This window comes from Ostrea edulis, chromosome 5 (genome assembly GCF_947568905.1).
Source record: "Ostrea edulis chromosome 5, xbOstEdul1.1, whole genome shotgun sequence".
Lineage (NCBI taxonomy): Eukaryota > Metazoa > Mollusca > Bivalvia > Ostreida > Ostreidae > Ostrea > Ostrea edulis.
Window position 1 is genome coordinate 37,255,443 of NC_079168.1, and position 13,294 is coordinate 37,268,736.

The window sequence follows — 13,294 nt, forward strand, 5'->3', positions numbered from 1 at the left end:
AGCATTAGTAATATCTGGTTACAGAAACTCAGCGCTATAATACGCCAATCTGTAAATAATTAGTTTGAGACCACCACTCGGGGATTTTAATTTTTTCCAACATGATTTTATATTAAAACTGCATTTTTTTCTGTTTGCTACATCGAAGGAAAAGTTGGAATTTTCATTACCAAATAATTATCATATGTATACATATCATGTAATTTTCATCCATTATGATTTAAGTATGCATCAATGTGTTTCATTTACAGACATCTTTGCAATAACCCCCCCCCCCCTCCAATAGATCCATTCAGTACAATTGAAAGCATCATGATTTTCTTCATGACTTAAATTTACTTTCTTTAATACTGCTAATCAGGAAAAAGATTATGTTTTCAAAAAGGAAATGTTAAGTTTAAAAACTTAAAGTTTGCAATGCATCTTTCTTTGCTTACATACATATTAAAACACACACATATACCTCAAACAATATGAAATAGACTATAGTATTTACTGCGTAAAAATATAAATGATAAATTGTATGTAATATTTCAGTGCTGATAAATTCAACCAGTCCCTGTGTAACATTAAACTTTTAATTTGACACTGAAACAAAGTAGTGGTCTGTGATTAAATGTGTTAACAATTGAACATTTCCAACTTCTTGATAAGAATCATTCCATTTTTTTTTTTCAGGTGGTCCTTTACCAAAATTGTAAATTTGGTAAGGGATTTGGTTCCAGAGTTGGGCCAAAATTATCACAGTGCACTTTAAATATTACTTTAAGTTTGTTGATGCGGTATAAAAACTAAATGCAGAACGGGATGTACCAAATTTGTAGATTTCGCAACCCCAGGGTATTGATTCTAGGACGGTTCCAAAATAGTAATATCGTGTTAATGTTACATATATTATGTGAAATCTTTCATCAGTATAGGCACTTTTGGAGTCATTCAAGTTTGTAGGACACATCTGGTTTTATATTGTTGCTGAATATAAAAATTTAGCTTAGATATGCAGAACAGGAAATTGTTGTAGATATCATAGCCTAGTATTACTTTTAACTAATACATTATTGTACTCGGGTGACAGATAAGACTTGTTAACTTTTATGTCCGTCGGATGGAACGTTAAAGGGTGCCCCGTGTCAATGATCACAGCTCCCTTGGCACCCAAACGACCGTTTCTCTGATTTTCGCATAGGAGTAGGCTCACTGAGAGCCGTCAGAGAAACTCCAAAACACTTTAATACTTCACTTATTTCATATAGTTAATCGCCGTAAAATGGATGAAATATTTCCAAAACGACATTAAACCCCAAACAATCAATCTTTCTTTGACAACTAATAAAACGAAGAATGTGTCGACAGTTCTGTTACCGATCTTATCTTTGATCAAAATCAGTTTATTCATTAGTCATTATGCGGGAAATACCTTAATCAAGAGTTTTGCAAAGGGCAACATCAAAATATCAATGTCGGGTAAAAATTCTAAATTCAAATAGTTGGGCGGAGGGCGTGTGCTAAAACTTTCATAAGTTTTTGACGTCCGCCATCTACTACATGATTTTTTGGAACGAATTAACTTTTTGGTGGAAAGGTGAAGATAACGAACAGTGATCAATCTCAAAACTCCTATAAGGAATACAAAATTAAGAGTTGGGCAAACACGGACCCCTGGACATACCAGACGCGGGGTCAGGGCACTTATTCACAAAATATCTTACGACTAAGATGAAAAAAAGAATTCTGTCTGATAATGAAATACTGATCACAAGGTCACAAGTATGTATTCAACTTTTATAAACCATGGATGTACTTTACATATTAATTAAGAATGTCTACAAGAAATGTAAAATAAGGAAATTACAGTGTTTGTAAATTTTGATCTTAGTCGTAAGATATTTTGTGAATAGGTGCCTAGGAGGAGTAAGCATCCCCTGTCGACCGGTCACACCCGCTGTGAGCCCTATACCATGATCACATAAACTGAGTAATCCGTAGTCAAAATCAGTGTGTAAAGAACGGTCTAAAAATTGGTATAAAACATTGACCCAATGACAGGTTGTATTGGTAAACTAGATCGTTGTAACTACCATAGGATTTGCGAAATGCTGACTTTAAAGGAAACCCAAGTAACATAAAAATGTTTGTCAGTAGCCATCCTCGATTTAAAACCTGATCATACGCAGAACAAGCTCTTGCGTATCGAATCAGTTAAGTGACATAAACACCATCTGCAGGTGATAATGTTATATTGCTACATAAATATGGGAAGTTGACGATGAAGAAGCTAAAGTAATCCTGTTTGTCATCAAGTTGAGTTGTTAGTCTGCAGTTAACATCTATGCTCAGTAATATATTTAAGTACGACGCAAATGTGGAAGACTGTGGTGTCTTTTATTTTGAGTTCACGGGGATATATCGAATCGACATATGAATGAAAATGATTATTGTAAATAGATAAAACGTCGTCGATATATATAAATTTCGAGTTGAAGGCCATAACTCTTCTCGTGAATGTAAAAGCTTTTGAATAAACTCTGCCTCATTAGAATATAAAAAGAGGTCAGCTGATTAAGGATCACGAAAGATGTGAATAAACAACAGAAAAGATCCATTGCGTGATAATAGTACTTACATGCACTTCATAATCAATTTTAATCAAATTCAACGTGTTTAGTTCCAAGGGGGAGGGGTCTTGATAGATATTATGTAAATTTGTCAGACATTGAAGAACTTTTGATATTGTCTTTAATTCTTATTAATTTCTAAAATGAGAATACAATGTAGTATTTATATGTAAAGTCTGAATTGACAATTTGGTAACAATCGAGATTATTTGAGTTTATATCAAATAGTCCGTATTAATTTTGATACACCCTGTAGGTCGGGTCTACGTGACTTTAGCGGCTAGATGGTACAAGTTAATTTGTATGCACTACGTCACACTCGGTAATCCCTGTGATCGAACCCATTCATTACACTTTTTCCAACCGAAGCACCCACCCACCCTCCCCCAATTTTAATTTGTATATACGTGTTCTTTCCTTTTGGTTCTGCTGTTTCCTTCTTTTTCATAGGTTTCGCAACAGACGAAGACTCCCAACAGGTTACCTGGATAAAGTAAATGGTAAAGCCTGGACCACACCAAGTGTGACTGCATTGCCATTCGGGATGGAGTGCCTTAATAACAACTTTTTAAGTGTTAAGGGGGAATTTTTAATATTAAGGCAAATTGTTGATACAGTGTATTTGAGTCTAATTAATTAGACTGTCGCATGTTTAAGGGGGGGGGGGGGGGGGACTGGGGAGTCGGTAATGGTATGTGATGACTGTTTCTGCTCCAAAACCTGGTTGTTTCCCCCACCTGCTTCTAAAGCAGGGAGCAATTTACAGTACTAAAAGTCGTACAAGTTAAAACAAGTAAACTAATAGTGGGGCCACCACCGGGGACGGTTGGGCCCACATCCACCTCACTTCAGTGAGGGGATGCTACAGTCTGATCCATGTTTGGGGCTTATGTCCAACATGATAATGTACATACCAGGTAGCACTGCAGGAGACAGGGTGAGAAGGGCGGGTCTTGCTTACCTCCTTAGAACGCTGGCGTCCGTTCAGGTCTGGGCACTGAATGTTTTACTCGGGCCCCCCACTGTACCCCTTACAAGTTAAGTTAAACTGGCTCACTGGGCGACTCCCCAGTTACCCCACACAATTTTCACATGCGGCCGATATTGTCCATTTCAGTATATCCTGAATGTGTCATTGCTGTTATATGAATAAATTGGTAAACGTTGCTTGTGTCTGTTATTCACTGCAATGAGTCATGGATTGTTATTACAGCCAGTTTTTTGGTTTTATCTGTCAGGCGGATTCTTTAATTACTTCAAGCAATCTTCACTAGAATGCCATAAATCATGTACCATATATACATACTTAATTCATTTGAATTATTTACGTTGAATACAGGGGGATATGATTTCTGGGACAATCTGTTTTTCTATTTTGTTTCTTTTTGGATTGTGTAAAGGTAATATTTTAATGTACATTATAGTAGATCTAGACTTATTTGAAGGAATGTATAATTTCATAGTTTTTATGCCCACGAGATCAAAGATCTGAAACATATTGGTTTTGTCCTCTATGTCATTCTGTCAATTTGTCCAAAAAGTTAATTTTGGTTTTGAATGGTGAGGGATATACCTCTCATATGTCAATTTTGCATGCCTTTCTTTTGATTCAAAAGTTTTCTACGTTGTGAAGTTGACTGTGGAGTTTGACTTGCTTTCAAGAAAATTTAACCTAGGCAGTGTCTACTGATCTGTTTTGTATATAAATTCATTATCGCAAAACCTTTCAAATATTTCTTTGTTGCCATCAGGGATCATAGTGTTTCACAAACACATCTTGTTCTTTCTATTTCTGTGTTAAGAACATGTTGAATGAATTGATTTCAAGAGGATAATAAATTTAAAGCAGAGGAAAAACACGCGTTAACAGTTTAATTAGGAAAGCCTCAATGACAGTATATCATGGAAAATGCTGATAACATACTTTCTCCGTTTTTAGATGACAGATTCTTCTCGTTGGTTGGTTGGTTGTTTGTTTGTTTGTTTTACATTCCGTCGACAACTTTTCACTCATGTTGAGACGTCACCAGCTGTTATAAATCGAAAAAAGGCGTTATTACACCTTTCTTAAAGAGGTTATTACACCTTTCCAAAAGGCGTTATTACGCCTTTTTAAAAGGCGTTAGATCTATTACGCCTTTCCAAAAGGCATTTTTTGCGTTAGTACGCCTTTTTTCACGTTATAACGCCTTTTCACTTTGCGTTATTACGCCTTTTTCGCGTTGTAACGCCTTTCTGTTTATTTTTTTCACTCATAGTTTGATCCTAATAGACTTTTGTATTGTAGTACCACATTCTCTCTTGATTTATTTAAACAATTTTACTAGATCAAGGGATATGGGTCAAGCTGACGGTCTGATCGATGAAGGTGAATATTATTAAAAATTTCTCATAATATTATATTATACGTAAATAATATGACCTTAGAACAAAATCAAATATGATAAATAAATACCTATGAGTGTTCACCTTAGAGATGAAATAGGAAAATCAATCAAGATGATTTTTAAATTCAATATATTAAGGATTATCTCCCTCACGCATAGCTCTTATCCTTAGACGAATTTGACTCCACTTTTTTGGCACACTGTTTTTCCCTATAATAGCTCTAAAACGTTATTGTTATTTCGGATTTCAAACATTTCGGTTCAGCATCACTGAAGAGACATTATTTGTCGAAATGCGCATCTGGTGAATCAAAATTGGTACCGTATAAGTTTTACATTATGACCCCTGGTTCGAGGCCTCTGCTGGTGGACTGTTAGTCCCCGAGGGTCTCTACAGCCCAGTAGCTAAGTACTTCGTTACTAGCTTGAAAATACGGATGTATATTTAATTGCTGTTATTCATTTCAAAATTAAGGATTATCTCCCTCTCGCATAGAGCTCTTATCCTTAGACGAATTTGACTCTAATTTAATAGCTCTAAAACGTCATTGTTATTTCGGATTTCAAACATTTCGGTTGAGCATCACTGAAGAGACATTATTTGTCGAAATGCGCATCTGGTGCATCAAAATTGGTACCGTATAAGTTTTACATAGGATACAACAATGCAATATCTATATCTTCAATTTCTGGAATTCCACGGTCCCGTTTTGTCATAAATTCCGTGTCTCCTCATTAGCCTGAAACTGTCTTTAAAATACTTCTTTTCAATAAGTTTGCCCTTCTTATTTCATAGCTTGATGTTTGTTTACCTCAGATGTATGATGTTTTCCGCCATAGTACGTATAAAGTGACGTATAGCAACAACTTGCGAGTTTAACGTCATTGATCAACTGGAACTACTGACACCTCCCGCGAAATACAGTCCATTTTAACATATTTTTGATAACACTCTCAATATTTGTAAATATTTCTCTTTGAAATTGTGGGGTGATTTGTTTTTTTTTTTCGAAATAGAGGGCAGTTGTTTTTTTTAAAAACATTTTGATCACTACTTTCTGAAAGCGGAAGTTTTTCCGGGAGAGTAAATAGACGACCACACTGCAAATGTTGGGCGTAGCTACATATCAACTTAACGTCATACATCCGTGGCTAAATGTAGGGTACCGGGGAATACCGGAATCTGCGCGAAGTTTGCTGAATGCATGGATTGCTGTGTGGTAGACCAGACATGCGCAGTGACCCCCTTCAGGTTTCGACTAAAGGCAGTTCGATCGCAGTTTGATCGTACTTTGGTTCAATAGTTATTACAGTTGATGAGCAAATATTAGGCCTAGAAAGACCTATACGTTGTGACGCACTTTTTCATTGTGACGTCATAACATGTCACATTTCTGTACAGAACGAGTTATCTCACCGTTTTCTACATGACGTACAGAGATATTGCGCATGCGATGGTTGTTGTATCCTAAATCAGAAATTAATTTTCCAGGAGGTTATGTTGAAGATGTCACCATTATCGGGGCTGGAATTGGTGGTACGTACACAGGATGGAGACTCAGAGACAGAGGTTTACAGATCGGGATTTATGAATACTCCGATAGAGTTGGAGGCAGGATGTATACAAGAACGTTCCCTGATGCCCCGGATCTCCCTGTAGATTTTGGTGCCATGAGACTCAAACCGGAAGATCACCTCAGAATGATAAAAGCCGGTGGAGAGCTAGGTCTTTCTTTTGTTCCTTTTGTTGAGGAGATGGGGCGACTTCCAGAACGTACGCTTCTATTCTTTAGAAACACCCACCTCAGGATTTCAGAATTAGGGGGTCCACGAACTCCCTACAGACTCAGACCGGGGGAGCAAACAGACCCTTCCGAATTATCTCAGTAAATATATATTTTGCATATTGAAATTCATAAGATTTTAAATGTCATTTTTAGATTTTCATGTCATTTTTATTTTATCATGTAAACTTTCGAATACCACAGTGTATCTATTTATAAAAGTCTATATTCGAATTTGTAGGGCTTTCCGTCTGTGTAATAAAACAAATCGTTGGTATTCCAATATCATCCCTGCGTTTGCAATTATTCCCTTCATTAAAGTTGTTGTTTTTCGGATCATATCAACATGCAACAGCTTAACATGATACACAAATCTTGAAAGGATTTCTGTTTTTAATACGTTGGCATAATTATGTTTCATGTTGACATGATCATTTAGCATGTCGACATAATCTGTAGAAGCATGCCACTATACACCTTTATAAATTTTGTTGGGGTTATTTTGTTGTAAATGCTCAACAAAAGGTAACATTTATGTATATGCACTTTGCAGGTATCTGTCTGAAGCATTTACAAATTATAACGGCACATATCCAAACACGGAACTGTTTACCGCTGTGACTTATGACGGTGTACCATTGTACCTTCAGAGGTAAGTGTGGGGTTTTCATATGTAATTATATGTTATTCTAATCAATCAAAAATGAATTTTCATTACCACATTTTTCAGAATATAAAGAATAAAAGAAAAAGCAGTTCCATTTCATATAGTAAAAAGGCTAAATAACGTTTTGCACATTTGCAAAAAAACACGCTAATGCGTTCTATCAAGTATTTAAAACTTCTGTATTTTTTTTTCAAAAATCCAAAGACCTTTTAATCGAACTGGATGTGGTATATGTTGACTGAAGGATAATTGTCATTCTCAAGTTGTCTTCCTGTTGACATTGTGCTCTTTTTTCATTTTAATGAGAATAGTAAATCTCGTTACCACTAAGCTTCCACGATCGGTCATTTAATGTTAAAACATGATTTTGAAGAATTATCAGAATGTAAAACGACAAGCGGGAAAAACCGCATTATAGAAAATGCTATAAAATAAGTACAGTGATTTCCTCAATACAATTATTTATTTGACGTTTTGAAACAGATGACATGAAATTAACATTTTTGTGTCAATTAAACCAAAGGAATTAAATAATTAAGGGGCATTTTAAATGTTCACAACAACTTTGTTCTCCGCATTGCAGCTGTTCATAATGTATATCTCACACACACACACGGATATATATATAATTATATATATATATATAGAGAGAGAGAGAGAGAGAGAGAGATATTTGGACGAATAAAGCATGTCCTAATTCGCTCCGCTTTAACATTGATTGGCAAGCCTACAAACCAAAAAACATGTAGTCTGCGTTGTAAATACGTTTGTAGATTAGTGTAGTTTAGTGCTAGATGTATTTATATGTAGTTTTTGTTATTATTGGCCACATTATGTAATTCTTTTCGTTTGTCCTGAGGAAGGGACGGGTCGTCCTGAAAATTTGACAATCTGGTTGTTCGTGTCGTTGGTCATTTTAGTGCTGTGTGTGTGTGTGTGTGTGTGTGTGTGTGTGTGTGTGTGTGTGGAAAGTGAAGAAAAGGCAGCATACGGAACTGTTCCATTACATATAGTAAAAAGGCTATATAACGTTTTACACATTTGCATTTCTTCACTTAGGGCAGTTATCTTCATTTCGAAATTCATTGCGATTTCTGTGCCTTATATATATCTAGCACAACTTATATATATATATATATATATATATATATATATATATATATATATATATAAAATTTACTTGCCTAGATGGTCGAGCTGTCCAGTGCGTTGATCACACTGTTCTAGAAGATGTAGTTCTGCTGGCACGCCGCAAAAACACACTACCCCATTAAACGTCAATCATTCATGATATTAATCATTTGTTAGCAATTTTGATTTGCATTATATCATTCACATTCCCAAGACACTTACGGTGGAACTCGGTCACAATTACGTCCTTTCGTGTCAATGAGACATCAATAGCACTGATTAGCACGTATTAAAAACAGATACATTCAACAGTATTTTATGCATCTCAGACCTGTTTGTTATCCTTCAGGAATCTGGGAAGAATAATCAGATACTGTAATTCGTTTCCCTTATCGTGTAAAGGATGCTTAGGCTTCCTAACGATGTACGCTTCAGGGCAGTATAATTACTATTGGCTGGAAGCATCGAAACGCTATGACAAGACTCTGAATATCCATAAAAGCACACTATATCGTTTCTACCATACCTAAGAATGACCAGTACAATTGTCGACAGCCTCGATCTGGCCGACCAAAGGTTTTGACGCCTCGACAGGATTCTTTCATGAGGTTGCGGCACTTGCGCATCTGGTTTAAAATTGCAAATGAGCCATCAGGTACACATCATTCAAGAAACTCGACATACTGTGTTGAGGTGTTTCCGTTCCTATGGCATCAAGCCGGTTTTCAATAAAGATGGAATGCCTCTTAATCGTCATCGACGTGATAGCATATTCTAATAGTAGCGACGATACCCTCCAAATGTGTTTCCTATACAAATATAGTGTCGTATATTCTTCTCTGATTCACCCTTTACCGCTCAGATGGGCGTCGGCGTCATTTTCAAATTAGCAGTGAACGTTATACTGATAACAGCATGGTGAAAGGTTTGGTGGTGGTAGTGTTGTAGTGTGGGGCGATATGTACTGGCCGAAAAACCCACTTGGTCATTTATGAAGGTCACTTGTTAACGGTTCATGGACAGTGTTCAGCAATCTGTCGTTGTGAGGTTTGTTCTCTAGCACAATTTGATCTTTCAACAATTGCCGCTGTTATGTGGCGCGACGTGCATTGGGCTATCTTGACCAAAAGAATTGCGCCCATGCAGTCCAGATTTCTTGCCAATAGAGCATGTGTAAACATATAAGATCCTCACATTCGAACGCGACAAATACACCAGAGGCTCTATCCCGCATTGCGTCGTGCTCTTTTGTAAGAGTGGTAAAACATCCCTGTGGCACAAATAAACAGAGTTCGAGCAGGTACAAGTGCTAACGAGGGAGTATATTTGTTATTGAAGTTGGAAATTTTTAATGGCTACCTCCTCTTCAGTCTTGACATTCTTGGCCATGCATCTTAAATCATTGTTACATGTACCCAATAGAATATAAACGGATAACTCCGTTTACCTGATCAGGATATGGGGCTCACGGCGGGTGTGACCGGGGAACTAATAAAAAATATTACCGAAAAATGGAGATTGTGCTTCTTTTGTGTGTCAATGTATATAATATCTACAAATAATTTTTCTGCCTATTTGACGTTTTTTTATTTTATCTCAATGGCGTTTGCATATGACTTACAGTTTGGGCTTTGAATTTAATAACTATTGTTTATCGTATCTAATGATGGAACTCAAGAACAATATTTTGGGATTTCTACATTTGATATCTGAATTGGTCTTATTTGCAGCTACGAGGATGTTATACAGAAAACGGGAATAAGCAACGAGGCAATTAATTATATTATTGACAATAACCTGTTCCACTCGGGACTCTTCGAAGGACAAAGTATTTCAAGCTTCCCTAAAACACGAAGAGGATTCGAAGAAAATAGCATTCGTACTGGTCTTCCACGTGTTGTCAGTGTCCCAACTGGGATGGGGTCGTTCCCAGCAGGATTTATGAAACAATTCCTTTTTTGGAATCCAACAAGGTCTTTCATTTTTAATTACCAAAATATCCATGGATTATTACACACAATCTTTAGAACCATCCTTCCTTACTTCTTTTACTTCGAAGAACCATCACAGGTTTGAATCGTATGATGTCGACAAAATAATGAAGATAGTTCATTCTTCACATTAACTTACCTGACCTCAGATTTTGTGATAAACCCAACATTTTTTCTACATGAGGCTCGGTCAAATATTTCTTATAATTCGACATCAATAATGACCATCATATAAACTTTATCGAATATTAATTGCGGTCTAAGCCGTGAAATCACATATCTGTATTTTTTTATTCCTTAGGCACATGTATCATCCAAATAGTCAACTCGTGAAAATAACAAGAGCAGAAGGAGGGTACTACCTGCTGAAATTCAAAAGAACAGTAACTGTCAATGGTAAAACAATCCCTACAGACGAGTGCTTCAGTGTGTACACACGAAATGTGATACTAGCTCTTCCAAAGGTACCACTGCAACAAATTGAAATGCCTGACTTTGACAATCCTGTCTTCCAATCAGCACTTGATGCGGTGATCGACATGGAAGCATCGAAGATTTTCCTTGTTTATGACTTTCCTTGGTGGCTTCGAAGGCCCTGTAATATAACATTTACCCATTCAGATTTTCCATACAGGCAGTCAATGCACTGGGGGATATCCAGGACAGGAAAGGCCGTTCTTTTGGTGTCTTATGCAGACTTTGAGGATGTGCCATTTTGGAGTCATCTTCAACGAATAGGAAATGTTGTAAGCAAAAGGAACGACGACACTCGGGTAACGGACGAAGTTGTAAGGCATGCACATTTCCAACTGTCAAAAGTTTACGGCATAGATTATAAGAATATCCCTAATCCAGTGGATGGAATGATGTTTGTGTGGGACAAATATCCTTTCAATGGTGGTTGGGTAGATTGGAAACCCGGATCAAGATGGTATGATATTAAACATTATCTGACAGCACCGTTTCCTGGTGACAATATATTCATCGTCCATGGTTATTGGGGAGCAGAACACAATGGATGGGGTGAAAGCTCTCTAGAGGCCGCCGATGATGTACTAACTCATTTCGGACTTCCGTCTTATCTTGTTACCTAGATCAGTACAATACTATATTTACCTAAAATATTTTAAAAGCATGTTGGTTGAGAGAATTGTACATCTAACATTTAAGTATGTAACTTCGAATCCCAGTGAACTAGAAATAAAAGACACCACAGAGTCGTCCACTTCTGTTTCATACTTAGATATTTTATTGAAAGTAGATATTAACGGCAAACAAACAACTCATCTTTATGACAAACGGGATTATTTCAGCTTCTCCATCGTCAACTTCCCATATTTATGTAGAAATATTCTATTATCACCTGTATATGGTGTTTATATTTCTCAACTGATTCGATACGCAAGAACTTGTTCTACGTATGGTCAATTTTTTTTTAACGCAGGCTACAGACAAACATGTTGATGGCGTTGAAGTTTTAAAGTCAGCATTTCGCAAATTCTATGGTCGTTTTAACGATCTAGTTTGTCAATACAACCTATCATTGGGTCAAATGCTGTCTGACGTGTTTCATATCAATGGCCTACATTTTTGCAGTTCCACCCCTTATACCGGAAGTTGGGGGCGCGCTTGCGATTGCAGTCCTAAGCTTCACATAAATAATACTAACAAATAGTGTATAGTAAAGCTTACGTTACCAAATGCTTTATTATGCTGAGTTTTAACAGGCTGTAATGTATCTATGATAAAAACAAAGTTTAATATCTTAGATTTTCTGGAGAATTTTTTTTATGATATGCATTTTGTCAAATTGTAGAGTTGGGGAAGGGGGAGGGAGTGTTATAGCTAGGTGTACTTGATGTTTATTTCTGTTCAAATTATGCAATCAATACTGATGATTTTAATAGTATTCTGTTTTGAAATAAACAGACACCTAGAATTAAAAGCACAATGAAAGCATGTAGTCCAATCTGGCACGTAGCATCTTTTATAAAGGTGGTGGTGGCAGGGGGGTGTGGTTGACTTCATGATATTGAGTGACAATTCTTGACAAGTAATTTAAAAAAACATCCAAAGCTCGAGAACGAAGGTGGCAAGGATTGATCTTTCAGTTCCATTCATCAGTTAAATTTTACATTTCCGCTACCATTCACGACAATGCTATTTTTTTAAAGAGGGGGGGGGTGTCCTATCTATAGATCTATCTTTGCACGTAAAAATAGCCAACTTTGTATGTATTGATAAGAAGAGGCAGACCCATTGTTGCTACGAGCCTGATAATTGTTTTTGTGCTCATTTGAGTAATTAAAGTGTAAGAAGAGGTGTAAGTTGATGTACACAAAATCTTAAAGGGACTGGTTCACGATTTTTGAAAAAAATATTTTTCATATTTGATGTCAAACATTAAAAATATAACTGATTAATTGGTGACAGTCAAAATTTTAAACTTCTGGACGCAAGAATAAAAGCAATATTTTAGCCTTAAATCTGTGTTATGTAAACAAAGACTCGAGTCTGTTCATGTATACAAACAAACCAGTGAAATGTTAATTTTGTAATATAAAGCATCCTAATTTTGCAAAGTTACAAATTTTAACTTTTATATGACACATTTTACCCCAAAAATGCTTGAAATGTGAAAGATATAATAAACTTAGATCGATATCCATTTCTTTTGAAAATTTCGTAAATATAACATACCACAATCTTTGTTTACAAA

The 13,294-nt window shown here is 36.2% G+C and overlaps 1 protein-coding gene across 1 annotated transcript; it reads left to right on the forward strand.

The window, feature by feature from the left end:
* Nucleotides 1-3,886: 3,886 nt before the first annotated feature.
* On the forward strand, nt 3,887-11,795 carry LOC125652609 (achacin-like). The gene is made up of 5 exons (XM_048881938.2): nt 3,887-4,015; nt 6,495-6,888; nt 7,340-7,438; nt 10,315-10,557; nt 10,877-11,795. The coding sequence occupies exons 1-5, from the start codon at nt 3,961-3,963 to the stop codon at nt 11,667-11,669; spliced, it is 1,584 nt and encodes a 527-aa protein (XP_048737895.2). The 5' UTR covers nt 3,887-3,960; the 3' UTR covers nt 11,670-11,795.
* Nucleotides 11,796-13,294: the final 1,499 nt, after the last annotated feature.